Here is a 20,567-nt window from a genome sequence, read left to right on the forward strand (position 1 = left end):
CTATCCCTTTCAAAATGTAATTTAAACAACAGAGAAGATATGTTTCGTTTTTAATGTCAGTACACACTATATGTTGAAGTTGTAAAAATACAAAGTGTCAATAAAATTATTAAAAAAGTGGCAGGGTTTTTTTTAAGAAAGGATCAAATTAACTTGATCAGTAATAGGCGAATATAGCTTTCTAAGCAAAAATGAGCATAATATATGCATAAAGCAGCATGCCTTCAGATTCATGTTAATTTTCAAGAATTTTGTTAATGCACTTTAAAAATGTAGACGACTTATTTGTGCAATGTCGTACTTTCGCTCCCTTGGGCGCCGGACGAGAAAAGGAATTACAAAAACTCAACAATTTGTAGAACTTGTTCTACGGGGCGCAAGACGAAAAACTCGATAATATGTATCCATCCACGTGTCTTCACATGGCATCCGGCGAAACGAAAGTACACCACCACACAAAGTAAAACATTGTCAAGTGAAGAAAGAGAGTAACACGCTACACACGGCACTTAAAATCCACGGGAATTATCAAGAAAATAGGTCAGAATGTGCAAAAAAAAAAGCTTTTATTGATTAATACTGCAAAATCAGTCATAAATTGCATAAAACAGGTAAAATAGTTTTTTAAATTGTGAATATTTTTACTTTTTCTTAATGTACTAAATCCTTAGTACATTGTTCTGAGGGTTGATTTCCTTGAAATATTTTGGCTCATCTTGAGTCATGTAGCTTTTATGTGAATATTTTGATTTAAACGATCAACTAGGAAATAATTATCACTCAAGTCTGATGCACAAAACGCACAATAGTTGTGTCTAATCAAACGTTATATCTGTCTAAGCGGAATAACCTACAGTGGTTTAGTTAAAATTGTCTAGCACATTTGTCTCTACATACATATAACCATACAATACATAGGAGACATTGAATAAGTGTAGGTTCAATAGTCAATTTATTAAACGAGTTGAATGAAATCATATTATGCGAGCCCCTGGAGGGCTTTATTATTTTATTCAACGAGTTCAATAAATTTGGTAAATAGGTCTACATGAATATAACATTATATTTTTACATATCCAGAATTGAAAATCGCTTTTGCATTGGCGCGCTTAAAGTGTTACTTTGTCTTGAAGCTATGTTTGTATAACGCAAATTACGTCACGTCATAATATATGCACGGACGTGCAATACCATTTTTACGGAGTCGCAAAAACGGCACGATTATGTGATAAATTAATTTGTGTTACCTTTATACTAATATGATTGACCCTTATAATGTTGGTATAACTTTGGGCCAAACACTTTTTTATATACAATTTGTATCTATGCTAAAAGATAATGATGTTAAATTGTGTCACTTTATCATGTACAAATATACGATAAAATATTATCAAACTAAATTAGATGAATAATATTCAAGTTTTGTAAGTGTTACTTTCACGAATTTTATTTCTTTTAGCTGTGTTTTATTTTGACAATTTACGTTGTTTGACTTGTGTGATAGAAATGTTTTATCCTGTTATACAAAAAAGGCAAGACTGTTAATGTTCAGACATTAAAAGCAGAAATGGATTTGCTTTTTTATTTAAAATATAAAATATTTACAGTATTATGATAAGATTGAGAACGTTATGGATATCTATTTTACCTGAACAGTTACGATAATGGGTGTTTCATACCATTTTAGGAGTAGCATGGCTTCTTAAAGAAAACTTTCATTCAGTATATTTTATATCAATTGAAACAAAACTCGCAAAGTCAACGGTTATTGATGTTATATCTTTTTAGTATGATCAAGGGGATTTTCAAGACCTTAAAATACAAAATTGGTTTTGGTAATGCATATGTCATGTATTACAGCGAGTTTTCCTATCAACGTTGCCACTGTTTTTTTTATTCTTTCAGTATAAAGTCAAATTTAATCAAACTGTTTAAGAGTCTGTAAAAAAAGTTGTTAAAATGTTATGCCAAAAGCATTATTTTGCGTCAGCAACAATCTATTACAAGGTCCGAAATGTGTTTATCTCTTGCAATTGTATACGTCTTGAATGTTTGTTGTTGTATTTTTCTCCAGAAAGTGAAGTGCGTGTAAGGGACGTGTCTTATACGAACAAAATAATTATGCATACATGTTTTACCATTTCTGTCCCATGCAGCTTGTACAATGTCAGGCTTTAATTGATAAAAATGATATTTATGTGAACTATAACTATATTGCTTTGAGGTAACATTTATTTGGACAAGTGTTCAGCATATGAACGTTGTGCATAGCTTTCTTTCTACATAGCTAGATCTTCCATTTGTCATGGCGACTTTTGTCTTGTATCTTGGTCTTAGGTTTGAAAATATGAATGCAAAGTCAATATGTCAGCTGATTAAATTTTTGTGTCAGAATGGTTCTATTACAGTTTTAGAAACATTTAAACAAACTTTGCAAAAGTTATCTTATCTGTATAAATAGGTAAACATTTTAGATGTGTGTTAATTCTGTTGCTTTAGTTATCGTAGGTCAATTTTGGTATGAAAAACAGTTGTAATATAGGCATTATACACTTAATTCTTAATCGAAGTAGAATTAGATTGTAATTTTCGTTCGATAAAATACTGTGACACTTTTTATTCAAATTTCAATACAGCTGTAGTTGACGACTGCCTAAATTGGACCTCAAGAAATCTTCTTATACATTATACATGTCATTATATTAAAGCAACACTTACCGTTGCAAAATGTCATGAATAAAAATAGCTGATTGTGTCATGAATAAAAATAGCTGATTGTAAGTCATATTTTCATTACAAATTGTTTTAGTTGTATTACAAAAGCTTTTATGATGACTCGTTTTCGAAATGTGGTGGTCTAGTCTGAAATGGAAAGATTGTCAAATATTTTACAAACTAAGACTTAAGCTATAACTATGCATCATTTTTCTCACACTGGGAAATCAGCGGGGACTTTTGTTTAAAACCAGTTAAAATATCCGCTGTATGTGCTGGGGACAATAAGATGGTAATATTCTCGCTAAGTCTAATCAAATGTGCCAAGGTAGACTATTTATTGTTTTTGTACATTTTAGTAATTCGCAGATTATTGCATTTCTATTTTGTCATGTTTTTAATTGGAAAACATGCACGATTCAGATCATAAGTATGTCATGGGGCGGGATGAAAAATGACTAGTTCATTGTTTTGTTTCATAAAGAGTGGTCAATAATTTCACTTTTCGTGTCTCATTGATTATTAGCATTAAATTATCAATTATAAAATCTTACTGATGTTAAAAATGAAACAAATCATATACAAAAAAAAGTTTTACTTGAAGAAACAGTGTTTGCTGTTACAAATATCGATATCCGAATATGCATCTATATGCTCAATCAATTTTTAAGTCACGTGGCCAGGTATAAGTCGCAACTCAATATATAAATTTATTTTGGAAAATTAATTGGATGTTGAAAAATTCAAATTATAAAACTACAATTAGTTGACATTGTTCATTACAAGTTTGTACATACGTGTGGTCCAAAGCAATGACAGACGTGATGTACAGCATCGCAAGCCGGATGTGCCATAGGAGGGCAACCGTCAGCGCCTGTGTTTGAGCAGTCAGCTGCAGAGGTGCAATCTCAAAATAAAAACAAAGAGAGGATTGCATAAAAAGATATACATTGCAATAAGTATTTCACATAAAATCAGTTAGTAGTTATAATTATTAACATTTTTTATATATATTTATGAAAAAAGATGATTTCTTTAGACATGGTCCTACCTTTATCGCAGGTGCATATTCCAACACGCATGCCCATTGGACCGGGAAAGTGTTCACAGAAAGGATCGTACCCTGTGTCGCATTTCACATGGGAATTTGCACATGAGTTGTTTCTTCCAAAGCAATCAAATGCCGCTGCCGCAGCTGAAATATAGTTTGGGAAATGTAAGCAAGATCAGGAGGCCTTAAGCCGGTCTACGTAGTAATTTCGTTCATAATGTCTTTAAATATTTTACATTATTTTTATACAACCTCTCTTTTTTTTTTAGTTTTTCTGCCCAATGCTGATAGCAAAAAGGTCACGTGGTATAAGCAGTATTTAAAGCAATAAAATAATTTAGAAATTGATATACAAATGTACTTCAAAATAAAAAGGTGGCCTTTGTGTAGTACAGAATCAAAATAATTTGGTTTATTTAGTTTGATTTATAACAAACAAAAATCCACAATTGCATAATAATTTTGATAAACAAATTGAAAAAGTAACAAAATCATACCTATAATTGTAAATAGTGCCAAAACAGTTTTCATTTTTTTTTTCAAATTCAGTACAATAACTGCGTATCAGTAGATCGTTTTATAGCAACTACCTCAAGTTCTCTTATCTTCCTCGGTTTCTCGTTTTTGACCTTCATGAATGATCTAAGATTAAAAATTTGTCCCATGTTCTACTTACTTTTGCAACAAATTTTATCTCAAACTAGAAACAAATATAGGCTAATCATAACTCAAATTATAGTATGTACTTTCACGGAAGATCACATATTCACTATTGTCATCAGACGACACATAATCATCAATGAATATATCATAGTTAATTATATTTCGAAATGTTAAGTGCACATCTAAGATTTATTCAAAGTACTACAACTGTATTTTGTCTAGATTAACTTGAATTACAGTTATGTATGTTGAAGCTTAAAATAGGTTACCTAAAAAATTGATCCTCAAATAAAAAAACAAGGTCTGACATATAGAGTTTATAAGTACTTGACTGTCTGGAAAGTGTGTGGTTGATACTGACACATAATACAGAAAATCTGGCTTTTAATTTTGGACAGCCGTATTGTTAGGTTGTTATTAACAAGTATTGTTATGAAGAAATGTTGAAATTGTGTACCTCAAGTAGAATAATAAAGAGCTGCGACCTCAAGTTTTGCATGTGATAAAGCTTTGAACAGCAACCTTATCTAAGGGTTTGACAAGGTTTCGGAAGGAGAAACTGTTTCAAGATGCTGATGTATAGATATATATATATATATATATATATATATATATATATATATATATATATATATATATATATAGGACAATACAGATCTGATGTGAAATGGGTTACATTTCATAACTTTTAACTGAAAGCATGCGTGTAAATCATTTTGTTTTTGTGATTAGACACGTACTACTATGCATACTTTTAAACGTTAACCTATTGACATATTTAGGCCAAACAAAATGTTTGTTTCTGGAGCACAAAACTTAAAACAGTGTGTGACTTTTTTAATATCAGCTAAATTATGGTCAATAAGGAACATTTTATTGTGTAGGCAACAGCATCAGGCCTGTTCTTTGTGCTTCTTTTTCCAAGCATTAACATAGATCGACCCCATAGCCTTTGGCTGAGGGATTGCCTTACATGGCTGAGGCATCAGAATTGCAGCCACCATTCATCCCTGCGTGTTCGTAAGAGGCGACGAAATTTGTTCGAAATACTGGAGTCTGTGAATCCCTAAGCTCTAGTAGGTCAGGTGGTTTTGACTCCTTGTGTTGCTTCAAATTTGCAACATCCGGGGTTAGCCAAAAGCATCTGTCCTATTTCGGCGTCAACATCTGTTTTAGGTGCCATAAAACCAAACAAAACATGGATCGAGTAAATAATAACCGATATTAGCAGATAGAGTATAGATAAAAAAAGAAACTGTATTAAAGCTCAACCCTTTTGCTGGTGTGGTGTTGCTTACTTGATCTTTCTATTGTGGTTTTAAGCAGTGTAAGCATTTGAGCTTACGCTGCTTAAAAAAGTATTTATTGTTTTAAGATATTTGGCCTAGCCTTTTAGGACTGAAGTATTTGAATTTAGTAAGGTCTTTAATCAGATGTTTAACAGTACAATAGTACTATAATTTTATAAAGTTCATTAAATATCAAAACTGATTATCAGTAGCTGTTTATGGCAAACATTTTTCTAGTTATAGAATCTTAAATATCTTCAGCAAATTTACAATATTACAACGTCAATGGATTATTTATATTCCGTCTGTCCATTGTACCGCTATTATTATCGATGCCTAGAGATAGGAATTTTAATTTGTGTCGGCCAACTTATTAAAGGTGGGATAAACTTAATTTTGTGTTGTGGATTTTATTATTGCATTGGTTTTTTGGAGGTGAACTTTTTTTTTTCCTTGGTGTTGTTGTTGAGATGGGTTTTTTTTGTTCTTGTGTTGATGTTTCGTTGTTCTTGGTGTTGCTGTCTTTGTTGTTTTTGTTAAATATTTGGTAGATTTTTTTTTGGTTTAATTTCTTGTGAGCGTTCCTTTTTGTGTTGCCTGCTACAGAGTGGAGGCGAACATGTATAGAAATCACTTCTTTGTCGTCTGTCTGTCCGTCTGGCTGTCTGTTGGTCCATCCGTAAAACCGTCCGTCACATAAAACTTGTCCGTTCTACACCTCAAAAACTACTAGTGCAATTCCTTCAACACAGAATGATCATCACTAAGGTAAGTTCTTCATTTCAACAGCGTTTACCAGTTAGATGATTTTGTTAGAGTTATGGCCCTTCATTTATTTTGATTTTTTATTGTAACAGGACTACTTCATCTATGCTACTTATGCAATATGAGGGAAACCGGCATAAAATTTAACTCATACTCAAAGTTAAACTTTAGAAAAAAATAATATAGATCTTCGTTTAAGCTCAAAGTTCAACTCCAAGTCAATATGTTACTTACAATAAATTTGAACTTTTATCTTCGATCTTGTAAGAAAATTTTTTCGAGCTAAAATACAACCATATTTTTTAAAGTTGAACGCAAACTAAAATGTTTACATGTAGTAATTGATAGCAGAAGCTCTTTCCTGACAGATTTTAGTTATCCATAATAATCACTTTCTATTGTCAGCTAAAATAAATGTTTGTTTACATTAGATAACAATGATTTGAAAGCAATTAAATCATACACAGGTTTTTGCTTGAATATTTGTTTAATGAGTTTCTTGTTCACAGCAACGGCTGTGTTCCATTGATCTTGAAGTAATAAATTACTGAATGAATTGTTTAAAATGTACAATATAATACCGATATATGCGAATGAAAGTTGTTTGAAAATATGCAAAAAGGCTGATAATACATCTTAAAAACATCAAATAACTAAAACCGAAACACTCACGTATACTTAATTAATTCCCGACATGATTCATTTTATATTGTATACGCATCGTTTAATATATAAGCAAAGTTTATTCATAAAAGCTTAGTTTGTTTGAATACAGATAAGTATGAATACATGTATTGATTCATATAAGATAACACATACGGGAGTCATGAGCTTTCTTTCCGCGTTACCTGTCCTTGAATTTTATTGTTGGGAAGATTTCTTATACATAAGTCTGACAAATCTATCTATTGGTAATTGTTATTAGTTTTATCCTCGTCAAAATACATAATGTCAGGGAAATCCATGAAATCTTTGTGTTCCCTTTATTCAGTTTAAGTACGGAGGCTGAAAATTCTATAAAAAAATATTCAAGTTAGCATAAAGTTTAAGTGACAGCTCTAGATTGAAATGGTACGACAATGATCTATAATAGCATATCAATAGTCATCGCTGATTTTGGTCCATAAATGATAAAAATATTGACTTCTGATGATGGTCCAATATTGCATTATCACATCGGTAGTTTTTTATAATTATATATCAGTCTAATATCGGTTTATGTTTAAACAGAATGTCGTCCCGTTATATCGTCAACTTTGCAAAACCGAAACTGAGCCGGTAGTTTTTTTTTTATATCGGTCCAATATAGGTTTTATTTTTAAAAGAACGTCGTCCCGATATATCGTCATTATGCAAAACCGATAATGAGCCGATATTGAAAAAAGTATCTCTCGAATTTCGGCTAGATATGTCATGATTGCTGGGAATAATATCATTCAATTTATAGACGAAGAAATTGATTCGTGTTTTATCAGGTAAAACCAAATTTGAGTATCAGAGTATGTATAGCCAAATCAAGTATTGATTTTACTTTCAGTTATAAGAACGGACATGACTGCAATAAATATTCTGTTATCAGCAGATGACGTAATTTACGAAATATTTTTATATATTTTACTTGAAGAAAAAAAAGAAGTTTTCAGATAAACTATCACGCAGGGACATTTTAAAAGTGATATTAGCTGAATAAAATTAAGGTAAATACTATGAATATTTAAATTCTAAATTGCTGTAATTAATATAATTTTAAAATAAAAAGAAATTCACGTGAAATATCAGTTTACAATACACTTAAGAAAGAAATATATTTACTTCTCTACAGTAGGGGACATGTGTGAGTGCGCGTACGTGCGTGTGTGCGTGCGTTCCTTTGTGTGTGGTTTGTTTACACTCGCCACCGAAAGGAACCATATGGGCGAGCATATACTTCATTTAAAATTGACTTTTTTAGATATATTTATTTGTACAGTTATATTAGGGCACTTGTAACTGATACAAAAAATGTATATTCAGTACAATATATGTTCCTGTAAAAGTAACACTGTACCATCAACTGATAAGCGGTTTGCTTATGAAATACATATTGTTCTCAAATATGTGCGTTTGAGTTAAAATTCCAGAAAAATGTCGCAAAAGATACAATATAGAGCCGGTTTGAAAATCATAGGTCAAATTTTAAAAAAAATCCAAGCTGCACTTGAATTTCGACCTAGCTTGTAAATCAAAGTTTGAATTCGTATTGTAAACGTTGTAATTTTGTTTAAGTGATGTTGCCACTAGATAATCCACGAAGAGTAAAATAAATAATAAATAACGCATGGTTAAATTGGCTTGTTTTTTTTAAATATTTGTCTTAAACGTTCTATAAAAAATTAAATAATGAAAAGCTGATTCGTACTGGTGCGCATAAGGGACCAGTAAAATAATCATTGCCCTTGCTAGGAAACTCAAAGTTGTACGAGGTAGATAATCAGAAAATATCATATTTATCGGTCTTTAGTATGTAACATGATGTTCACATTTATATTTATCTTTAGGACTGTGAGTCTGGAAGAGAAAACTCTAGAAGTATGTCCAGCAAGCTGAAAATTGCTCTCGTGATGAGTTCCACTCGCGAGGGCCGACTTAACGACCAGGTCGCTAGATTTGTAGAGCACGCTATAAAGAAGAACCATAAGGTAGAAGTTATTGGTACGTGACACTGATAGTTATTGGGACTGTTTATACATTTTATTTATTTATAAAATATCTTGCAAACCCTTTAGTGGTAATGTTACGTTCTCTCTTCTGTTCTCGCAATAACAGTGACAACTTAATGAATATCAAGTAAATGCATATGGATTTATTTATTATATAGCATGTGTGTTGATATTTGATCATATTCTGGTAATATTGAATGTAAATTGGTTTATGTAATCTGAAATTAATGAAAAAAAGATCATTTTTGCGTATAAGGTGACATCAATCAATATTTCTATAAAATATCTTTATTTTTTTTAGATCCAGCTACAATAGACTTTCCTCAAACTCAACAGTCTTTGAATTTTATGTTCAACCCGACAGCAGTTCCTGAGAATATCAAAGAGCTAAACGACAAAATGAAAGAGTTCGATGCCTTTGTCATTGTATGTGCTGAATATAATTTCAGTTTACCACCGCCACTAGCAAACCTGTTTGATAACATACCTCCTGCATCTCTAGTGTGGAAACCATGTGGTTTTGTCAACTATGCAATAGGTAAGCATGGTTTATTTTCTTTTTATGTTTTGTTTTACGATTTGTTTATATATGCATTTATTTATTTAATTATCATTATTATTATTTTATTTTTTTATTTTTATTGTTATTTTATTGATATTTTTTCTTTATTTTATTTTATAATGTTTTATAAATATTATTTTTATTATATTTTATTATTATAAATATTATTATTTTATATTTTTATTATGATTTATTTGATAATTATTAGCATAATTTTATTGTTTTTTCGTTATTATTTTTTTTAATTATTTTTTTTGTTGTTGTTGTTTTAGATCTTAACACAAGAAGGCTTGTAGGCATTTCGTCTTTGAAATTATTTTGACTATGGTAAAAAACAGATGTGCGTTGTTGCATACCCATTCTAAATTTAATGTTTAAAATAAAATGTATGTCTTTTCTGCTTATACTCATAGGTATTTGTTCTTATCACTTTAATTTCTTTGATTCATTCCAGGTCCACTCGGAGGTTGTAGAGTTGGTGTGCACTTACGGACCTTCACTGGAGCTCTAGGAATGATTTCCGTGCCAAATCAAATGAGCATCCCCCATGCCCATGAAAGAATCAATAAAGACGGAACAACGAAAGATAAAAAACTGACAGAGGACCTGGACTTCCTTCTACAACATGTCTACTGGGCGGCTTATGCTTTGAAAAATCATAAAGTTAACGAAAAGCCCCCTCCTTGGGCACCGTTCTAAAACAGTTTCGTGATAAGGATTTCAAAACTAAACAACATCAGTAATGTTTAATATGTGTCACTATTACAAACCAACAAACATATCACTGTTAACAAAAGGAGTTGATTTGACTATACAGATGTTTTAAATATATGCAATGACGATATGAATTTAGACATAGATTAAAAATATATGTCGTGTTTTAAAATGTATATTGTTTTGTTTTTCAAATGTATCCATTTGCTTTCATGTATAAAAAGGAGAGCACAGTCTTAATATAATGCCTGTAGCATCTTAAAAATTCACGATTTGATTGTCATTTTTGACACGCCAAACAACATTATTGAAGTAGTTCGAAAAAAAATGAAAAGCTGATAATAACATTATCATTCAATTATATTATGCCAAAATATTGATTTGAATCCTGTAGAACTCCTTTTTAACTGAAATCAAACGTTATTGAATGCAGTTGATTATTTAAATAAAAACATGACGGTCGACTAATCTAAGCAGTTCTTAAAACAAGTTTCTGCTTCTATTAGCATCAGTGATCATGTTGTATAGAAAGAAATAAAAATATGTGTCAATTTTGTAGTTAGGCTATAATTTCTTCTTATTTTCTTATTTTCCTTTTCAAAATTGCATCATTGCTTTCATCGTTAATATTTTCTTTAAAGCAGCATGCCTCCATATTCATGCCAATTTTAATGATTTGTTTTTTAAATGATTAAAAAGTATAATATTATCAGCTAGGGGAGTAATTTACACATTGCAAACGGCACTTGAAATCTACGAAAACTACCAAAAGTAGACCAGAATAATGGAAAAAATATCCCTTACTGCGTTAGTAACACAGTAGAAATATGATGATAAATTCTGCAAAATCAGTCATTAATTGAATACAATAGGTTAATTATTTCTTGAATTGTTAAGTATTTCACTTTTCTTAAAATCTCCGTACATTTTTTTTAAATGTGGATTTTCTTGAAATATATTTGCTCATCTGGAGGCATGCAGATTTAAGAAAAGATAATAAGAAAAGTCTATATAATCTTACTTAAAGGACCTATGTGTTTTATGTGTTGTGCGTGCAAGAGAAAGCCGGAGGAGCCTGAGAAACATTTGTCAGGAATTTGTCATGACGAAACTTATTTATAAAAAGACGATGCTTAAACGCTCGTACTGGTTAATCATAATGCCATGGACATTGATAAAGTATATCCCGAGAATATACAATATTATTTAACGAAAACTGAAATACATTCTCTACGAGTTATCCTCCGAGCTGAACAGCACTGTAGATAAACCTTCACGTACTAGACATACCAGAAAATGCATTACAGAATGACGTAGTTTTTTCCATTTGCATACTTTTACAGAATTTTTGTTAAATTCTTACAGCAAAAACAAAATTAGAAAACGAAAAAACATATTTATTTCTCTGTATTCCTTAAATTAAAAAAAAACGACATAAAATGACCAGCATGTTTACAATCTATCAGCCGACAATTATTGTTTCTCCATTTGACCTGAAAATACAATATGATTCATATTAATTGTTCATTTGTTTAAAAAAAAGCAATATTCCAGTACAAAGCATATTGTTTTAATGTGAGCTCCTTAAATGATGATGACGTTGCGAAATCTTAAAGTGATTTTATGCCCATCAACGTGTAACTGGTACATGTAAGTCAGTTTACTGTGTATTGTTAATTGCCTATCAATCAACAGATCAAGGAGCACAGCCGTAGCTTCTCTTTAAAGCAACACACCTCCAGATGCATGCTAATTTTCATGAATATTTTGAAAATGTATCTGAATGTTTGATATTGTGAAGTTACCAAATGGAAACAATTTACACATTTTCAATGCCACATACAACCCGCGTAAATTACTAAAAAGTGGTCAAAATATGCATAAATAGCCATTACTGCGTTAGTAACGCAGTAGAAATATAATTGTAAATACTGAAAAATCAGTCATTAATCGCATAGAACCTTTAAAATATTACTTGAAACTTGAATCTTTTTACATTTCCTAAAATTTTGGTACATTTTTCTTAAGTTTGATTTTATTGAAATATTTTGATTTATCTGGAGGCATGTAGCTTTAAGTATTTTATAAATAATGTAATTAACCCTTTTATATATAAATGTAATACCTCAAGATTGCTTATACATGTATATAAAAATTCTAAGCATTTGATAATTAACGCATAATTTAAGAAATATAATAATAATATTTGTCAAGATATAATTACGGGATTTCACAAAGTGGTCTGTATTTACTGGTACACGGTACATCAAGCCATTGATAGCACCTATTGCCAAAGATGCACGCACAGTTTGCACCTTTAAGTCCATCTGGCTGACCCGGATACCAGTCTGTATAATTTGATGTAGAATCATTAGATTGCCATTTCCATTCTCCCTCAATAATTTCGTCCGTCAGTCCGATCCAGTGATAGGGGTCTGAAATGATAGTTAAAAAAAACATGACACTTTTGGTGAAAAAAGACATAATGTGTTGAAGTAACTCCTCTGATTTCTCAAAGAAAGTAAATGGGGTTAACACTATGATATATTTACATGCATTTGTCTCCCGAGTTTGTCAAAGAGCAACAACATTTGTAGGTTTGTGGTTTGCTTAAATGATCAGGACGCGTGTAACGCATGTTCAAAACATAGCGATATATAATTAGGAATAATTTCCATATATACGTGTATGAAATATTTACCTTTTAGATCTGTCAGATAACTCTTGATAAAGGTACCCTCTTCAGCGGTTTCTTTGGTAACTAAATGGGCACTATAATGTGAACAGAATGTCTGAATAATACGCATATCTTTTTTTATCTTTTATCAAACTCTGTACTAAATAATTCTCTTCTGTATGATGTTTTTCTTGTAAAGCTGTATGCTTACAGGTGAGCAAAGATATTTAAAAAAAATTAACTTTGAGGAAAATGTACTAACGTTTTAAGAAGGGTTAAACAAAAATGATATTCACAACTTAAGTAGTCATTTACATGTTTATATACTTATGCAATTAATGAACTCTTTTGAAGTATTTATCACCATATTTCTTCTGTAGTGAGGATTATTTTTGCATATTCCGATCTATTTGATTAGCTGCTTAACAAAGGTGGAGGGCAAGCGATTTGAAATGAAAAACTCATAACTGCTTTCTATGATTAGAATTGGAAGTCTTCATATAACAAAGTAGTTATGAAATAAACAATCGTTCTAAATCATGACAAATGGCGTTTATTGGAAATATTGTTTTACATGTTAATTGAATCTATTTTGCATGTACATGTATTTAGATTTTTTGTTTTAAAAAATAATAAGGCAATCGATGATGCAAGGTGTCAATGGCGTCCTGGTTAGGAAAATTACCGCAACTAATGGGATATGAATACAAGAGGGTTTACCTCAGCCTCTACGAAATCGAAATCAGAATGACCAAAGAAATAACACGAGCTCTCATAATATGTCCATCCATTGGGGCATTCGCCCGCCACATAGTCTGCAATGGAGAAGGTCATATAATACAATACTGATTCTAAAGCCCTATAACAATCGGTCATTCAGTCTTTGTGACCGCCTCCGTGGTCGAGGGGTTAGAGTCGATGACTTCTAATCCAGTTACCTCTCTGGCGTTGGTTCGATCCCCGGGAGATGCTTTGGTAGTTTAGCGGGGAGGAAGGTAGTCTAGTAGTGGTGTAACTCTCCAGGAACGATGATTAGGAAACTACCCGCCTATGTGACTGAAATACTGTTGGGAAAAGGTGTAAAAATGAAACAAACAAACAAACAGTCTTTGTATATACAAAATAAAGGTACATTATGCCTCAAAAATGCATGTTATTTTTAGCTCACCTGAGCAACAATGCTCAGGGTGAGCTATTGTGATGGCCCTGTGTCCGTCGTCCGTCGTCGTGCGTCGTCAACTTTTGAACATTAACAACATCTCCTCTGAAACCAATGACTGCACATCAACCAAACTTTACGGAAATGATCCTTGGGTGGTCCCCTTTCAAAGTTGTTCAAATGGTTCCGGTCTGTTGCATATGTAGGTCATAGGGCCAGAAAAGGATTTCAAAAACACAAAATTAAAAAATCTTCTTGTCTGAAAGTACATGGGCCAGAGCTTTGATTTTTGGTATATGGTATCATCTATGGGTCCTCTACCAAAGTTGTTCAAATTTTGTCCCTAGTGTCAAAATTGGCTCCGCCCCGGGGGGGGTCATAGGTTTTTCCTTTTATGTATATAGTAAAATCTAAAAAAATCTTCTTCTTTGATTTGGCAAAGGCTACATATTAGATATTTGGCATGAAACATTGTGTAGTAGACCTCTATCAAGATTGTTCAAAAAATGGCCCTAGGGTCAAAATTGGCCCCGCCCCGGGGGTCATTGATTTTCTTTACATACATATAGTGAAAACTTGAAAAATCTTCTGGTCTGAAAGTAAATACCCTAGAGCTTTGATATTTGGTCTATGGTATCATCTGAAGGTCCAATACCAAAGTTGTACAAATTTTGTCCGTAGTGACAAAATTGGCCCCACCCCGGGGGTCATAGGTTTTTCTAATATGTATATAGTAAAACATAAAAAAATCTTCTTCTCTGAATTGGCAAAGGCTACAGGTAAGATATTTGGCATGAAACATTGTGTGGTAGACCTCTACCAAGATTATTCAAATAATGGCCCTCGGGTCAAAATTGGCCCCGCCCTCGGGGGTCATTATATACATATAGTGAAAATCTTCTGGTCTGAAAGTAAATGGCCTAGAGCTTTGATATTTGGTCTATGGTATCATCTATAGGTCCAAAACCAAAGTTGTTCAAATTTTGTTCCTAGAATTAAAATCGGCCCCGCCCCCGGGGGTCATTGATTTTCCCTATATGCATATAGTAAAAACTTAAAAAATCTTCTTTTAAAGAACCCAAAGAGCTAGAGCTAAGATATTTAGCATGAAACATCTTCTAATGGGTGTCTACCAAGTTTGTTCAAATAAAAGCCCTGGGGTCAAAATTGGCCCCGCCCAAGGGGGTCATTGATTTTCCCTATATGCATATAGTAAAAACTTATAAAATCTTCTTTTAAAGAACCCAAAGAGCTAGAGCTAAGATATTTAGCATGAAACATCTTCTAATGAGTGTCTATCAAGTTTGTTCAAATAAAAGCCCTGGGGTCAAAATTGGCCCCGCCCCAGGGGGTCATTGATTTTCCTAAAATGTGTATAGCAAAAACTTAAAAATCTGATTTAAAAAAAACAAATACATTGTAGCTAGAGTTTAGATATTAAGCATGAAACATCTTCTAGTGAGTGTCAAATGGGGTCAAAACTGGCCCCGCCCTAGGGGTGTATAGTTAAATCTTAAAAAATCTTTTTTTAAAAACTCAACGAGCCAAACCTTAGATGTTTAGCATGAAATATCTTCTAATGGGTGTCTACCAAGTTTGTTCAAACAAAAGCCCTGGGGTTTAAACTGGCCCCGCTCTGGGGGCCTATATACAGGTGAGCGACTTCAGGGCCATCGTGGCCCTCTTGTTATTCTATAGAAATGTCAAACATGTGTTCCATAAGGGTTTAATAATGGTTTAAGAACATGTTAGATGTTAAACAACTGACAAAAGTAGCGCCTAACGTGCATTAATGTGTCGTTAAGGTAGAAAAATATAAAAAAGTAGTATTTTGACTTCCATACAAATACTGATTCACTATTATTATACCAATTGTTAACAGAGCAAAAGTATCAGAAGAGAGTTTATTAATATGGCTTATAAGTAATTTGGAAACTGAAATAAGAAACCAAACATAACGAAAATATATAAACAAAAAGTTTTATACATTTATTTTGTATGTAAATATTTTTATTTACGTTTATTAAGTAAGATTTAATACTTGTGATTAGAACTTATGTTTCTGACATGCATATTTAGCTTTAAAAATTTTGGTCAATCTTTACTTCTTAGTATATGCATTTCCAAAGTTATTTCCTTTATGAAATAATTGTATATTTCACACAAATAATATTGTTAAGTATATTTCGAATGTAGCGTATGGAATATGTACTTACCTTTGACAATACAGCAGTAAAATACACAGAAAATAAGTACCGACTTCCACATTGTTTCACTTATATTCGCACACTTTTAGAAAAGAAAAAAAGTCACGTTTCGATTAAAGGTTGTCTAACTAAATTTCGTCTTAAACACGTGGTTAATAAAGAAACAGAAAATGTTCAAACGCATAAAAAAAGAATTTGAAAGTCTATGTATCTATAATGAAATTGATACTATAAACATAATTATAGCATAAAATCGGCTATTTTTCCCTCTTTTGCCCATGTTATAACGGGGCCAAAACCATGCGTTAACATAGTCACGCGCTCTTGTTATAGCCCGGTTTTACCTATGCGCAATACATGCAGGGCCCAGAAAACAAACAAAAAATGACGATTTGGCCTGTTTGCCAGAGTCATGCGCTCTTGTTATATTGGAATTATTCATTCGAGGGCCTCAGTCGCATATTCAAGTAATTATGCCGGCAATACGGCGTATAGACATCGCCGCTTATCTTGGTTGTCGCCCTTTCTTAGAAACGGACAGTTGTCAATGTAAACAAATAGAATCTGTCATTCACTTTAATCCCCCGATTAACTTAAAAAATGGAAAGCACAAAATGAATGTAAGAAAACGTTGTTTTATTGACGTTTATATTGATAAATGTTCATTATGTTTCTTTGAGAGAATAATGTTTTATGCCTGATTTTTTTTAAACTTGCGTGCTTAAAAAACCGATTCTGAAATTGAATCTGATGTCACTGATCTTTTTCCTACCGCCAATCTGTAACCATTCTAGGAATTTCTGAGGCGCCTGTTTTGTCTTTGGTAGAGTAATGATATGTTTTTCTTAAGTTAATATATCTCCAAAGTTAAACTTTGTTAAATCAATTAAAATTCGAAATTTTGTTCGGTTCTCAAGTTGTTGGCCCCGGAAAAAATAAAACGCATACGTAAAACATGTAGAGTTGGATAAATACCGTTCAAGCTCAAGGATTTAATGTTTGTGTTTTATCATGAATCTGTTTTAAAATTTTATGCTATAATAGCGTCAACGCACGTTTATTTCGTGTTATAACGTCTGCAGAGTCCCTCGGAACTGTTGGAGCCCTCGCCCTACCGGGCTCGGGCACCAACCGTTCCTCGGGACTCTGCAGACGTTACAACACGGAAAAACGTGCGTTAACCCTATATTATTAGCTGTATTACAAACCCTTCCATTATAGACCATTTCACCAATCTAACGGCGTTCAAACTCTTTTTTTATATCTTTATGTTTGACTTTTAATTGCAAACGGAAACCAGATATTGAGCAAAGCCTTTTATAAAAAAAAAACAAAAAACAGACAAAAATCATTGTACCCCAGAGAAAAAAATCCCTAAAACAAACTGGAGGTAATCAAATCAGATCAATTATTTTTGTGCGCCTGAAAATAATCGAAAGAAACAGAACCACACACAAATATGATTGTCATATTAAATTCTAAACGAGAAATAATTAAGTCATAAGCATTAATGTTGGGTTTGTAAGTACAGGTACTCATCAGTTTACGATATAAACAAGCTACTCATTTACAAAAGAAATAAGTATAACCACCTTTAAGTATATATTTAGAATTAAACAATAAGATAAGGTATATCTGTTGACAGAGGTTCTTAAGTCACGTGATTGATAGGTCAAAAGTAAGTCATAGAATAATTAAGACACAAAATGTTGTCGTCTGCATATTTTAAAAGGCAATGAACTCTACAAAATTCAGGAAGGGAAATATTTAAAAAAGAAACGAATCTGAAGTTGTTTTTTAACTTAAATACGTGTATAATTTGAAAAATACATACTGTTTTGTTGTTGTTGTTTTTTTTTAATTTTTATAAATTAAATTAAGAACTTGTTTGTTTGCTAAAAGAATGAAAACATCCAACATTTTAACATAAAAGAACCAAGGTTGGTTGATAAATAAGATATACATGTACTACGAGGAGTGTTCAAATATAATTGTATCTTAGCATGTAAAACTTTTTTCTTTCACTGCATTTATTCTTCTCAAATTATTACCTATAACATATACAAATTTCAGTCTCCAGATCCAATATTTCAATGCATTTTCAAAGTATTTTTCATTATACTATGGAGACACTGGAATATTGCAGAACCGAAGTATTTGCGCTGAGTAAATTGTCAACCTGAATGGTATGTTTCAGCTTGTCAGCTTAGGAAACAAAAAGAAACCGCATGGTCCGGTGAATACGAATGAGGAGGGGCACATTGACTTTTTTATTGCTTCAGAAAAACTTGCACCACAGACGCCTTGTGTGATGACGCGTTGTCGTGAAGACATTGGCAAAACCTAATGTTTTCGAAGGTATTTGTTTATTTTCCGAAGAGCTTTTGTCTTGTAAATTCCGCATTCACATATTTGCCGTCAGGAATAGCTACCGGAATTGGAGGACCTAAATTGTAAAGAAAATGACATACATTACCTTCTTTATACTAATGGGCCTTTTTTGCAATGCTTGATCTTTTGCCAGACTTTGTAGCTCAAACCTTATATTAGTGTTTTCGGTTTAGCTTATGTGTTATCGGTGAACCTATGTTTCGTCACCGTTTTGTGTAGGAGAGTAGCTTTAAACTGAAAATTAACATGACGGTTGTGGTGTGCGACACAAACATTTGGCAATTTGAAATCAGCTTCAGTTCAGTATAACTTTTTGAATGATGTCATCCGCAGATGCATCCAGGCAACGTGTTTACAAAGAGAGGTTCAGAAATGACCATAATAGTGTTAAAACATCTTCATATTGTTCCTCTATATTTCGACAAAATCCAACAAATTTTATTTCATTTCTAATAATGTATTAGATTACATTCCTCAACATAAGTTCATGTAAGTAATTTTGTAGTTCCATCAGCATGATCATACCAGAACAAGACATCGAAATATTCATAGTTTTAAGCTTTACTTTAGGCACATTATCAGCTGAAAATTCAACAAACACTCTTTTTTATCCAAGAACATCAAGCTCTATGTGCGTATGAATGTTTTGTGAAGTTAAAGACTTTGACAACGAGGAAAGGCGCTAGGATGCATGAGGCCCTAACAAGCTGTGGTGGCTTGAAAGGTAGTCCCTTTGCTTGGCACCCGTAGCTTTTCATCAGGGTTGCCTTTTTCACATTTTACTGTATGTTTACGTGCTCATTGCCCGCTGACCCACTTCCGGCTCAAAATTCATTTAATATATAGCTTATATTAGCTTAAATGATCACCACAATATGTAGCAAGCAGTGTAAACCATGATCTGACGATACGAATAAGTATCTTTTGTATTTTCGTTTTCAATGAATAGACAGTGTACTTAATTATATCTGTAATCTTTATATACACATGGTGGCTTTATAATCAAGTAAATTAAATACGTCTATCAAGAGACATTCCTTATCTAGTTGACTCATTTTAAATAGTTAAAGGTGGCTGTTCATATTCAGTTTTTGCATATACACTTTGTAGAATGAGTAATATACTTATATATACTGTAAACTTAAACGTTCTTCCAAACTGAACAAAAACATATTGGTATACTTCTCATTCAGATATTTTTAAAATAATTTGTTGATCTTTTTTCTTTATCCTTCTTGTACACTAAATGCGCTAAGAAAATTAGTTATGATTTCATTACTTCAGAATTGCATTTTATGTTTGTTTATTGTTTTTTTAAAATTGAATACCACTTCAGTAGGTGTTATGATAATAGTAAGTGTTCCACATTTCCCTGGTTTGTGTCTTTTATCATTCTTCCTTTGGAATCTCCTGTTTTCTTGTACTTACCTAAACAAACAAGGAGTACCGCATAACTGAATTTACAATTTTTCATGTAATGTATTTTATATCATAAAGATACATAATTGAAAGTTTACATATTTGTTATAGATAAATGTCATTTTGAATGTCATTATGCCTCCAAAATTCTTTAATATTTATGTCTCAAAATTTTTTTTAGATGTTGCTACTTTTGTGACAAATAATTTCGTCCGTCAGGTGAAAAGCAGTTTACTAACTCTATAACCATTTGTTA

At 32.1% G+C, this 20,567-nt stretch overlaps 3 protein-coding genes across 5 annotated transcripts in view; 1 reads left to right on the forward strand and 2 right to left on the reverse strand.

Annotated features, from left to right (window-relative positions):
* Positions 1 to 10,632, forward strand: part of LOC132745078 (uncharacterized) — a 260,458-nt gene extending 249,826 nt beyond the window's left edge. Inside the window, exons 1-4 of one of the 3 annotated variants that reach the window (XM_060733922.1) lie at positions 5,992 to 6,097; positions 9,021 to 9,174; positions 9,484 to 9,720; positions 10,199 to 10,632. In XM_060733922.1, coding sequence (XP_060589905.1) covers positions 9,054 to 9,174; positions 9,484 to 9,720; positions 10,199 to 10,443 — 603 coding nt within the window. In that variant the 5' untranslated portion in view covers positions 5,992 to 6,097; positions 9,021 to 9,053 and the 3' untranslated portion in view covers positions 10,444 to 10,632. Of the gene's footprint in view, positions 1 to 5,991; positions 6,098 to 8,035; positions 8,181 to 9,020; positions 9,175 to 9,483; positions 9,721 to 10,198 lie in introns of those variants that run through there. The other 2 variants (XM_060733915.1, XM_060733912.1) reach the window with 2 other exon arrangements.
* LOC132745066 (uncharacterized) lies at positions 2,776 to 4,409 on the reverse strand. Its single transcript, XM_060733905.1, has 4 exons — positions 4,264 to 4,409; positions 3,767 to 3,910; positions 3,513 to 3,622; positions 2,776 to 2,862 (listed from the first exon to the last, which is right to left on the reverse strand). Exons 1-4 carry the CDS (start codon positions 4,295 to 4,297, stop codon positions 2,827 to 2,829), a joined length of 324 nt encoding a protein of 107 aa, XP_060589888.1. The 5' UTR covers positions 4,298 to 4,409; the 3' UTR covers positions 2,776 to 2,826.
* Positions 10,633 to 11,663: 1,031 nt separating the features above from the next.
* On the reverse strand, positions 11,664 to 13,268 carry LOC132745104 (perlucin-like). The gene is made up of 3 exons (XM_060733931.1): positions 13,160 to 13,268; positions 12,683 to 12,893; positions 11,664 to 11,951 (listed from the first exon to the last, which is right to left on the reverse strand). Exons 1-3 carry the CDS (start codon positions 13,263 to 13,265, stop codon positions 11,921 to 11,923), a joined length of 348 nt encoding a protein of 115 aa, XP_060589914.1. The 5' UTR covers positions 13,266 to 13,268; the 3' UTR covers positions 11,664 to 11,920.
* Between the last annotated feature and the right edge of the window lie 7,299 nt (positions 13,269 to 20,567).

This window comes from Ruditapes philippinarum, unplaced genomic scaffold (assembly GCF_026571515.1).
Source record: "Ruditapes philippinarum isolate M1 unplaced genomic scaffold, ASM2657151v2 ctg410_1_1_1_1, whole genome shotgun sequence".
NCBI classification, from domain to species: Eukaryota; Metazoa; Mollusca; class Bivalvia; order Venerida; family Veneridae; genus Ruditapes; species Ruditapes philippinarum.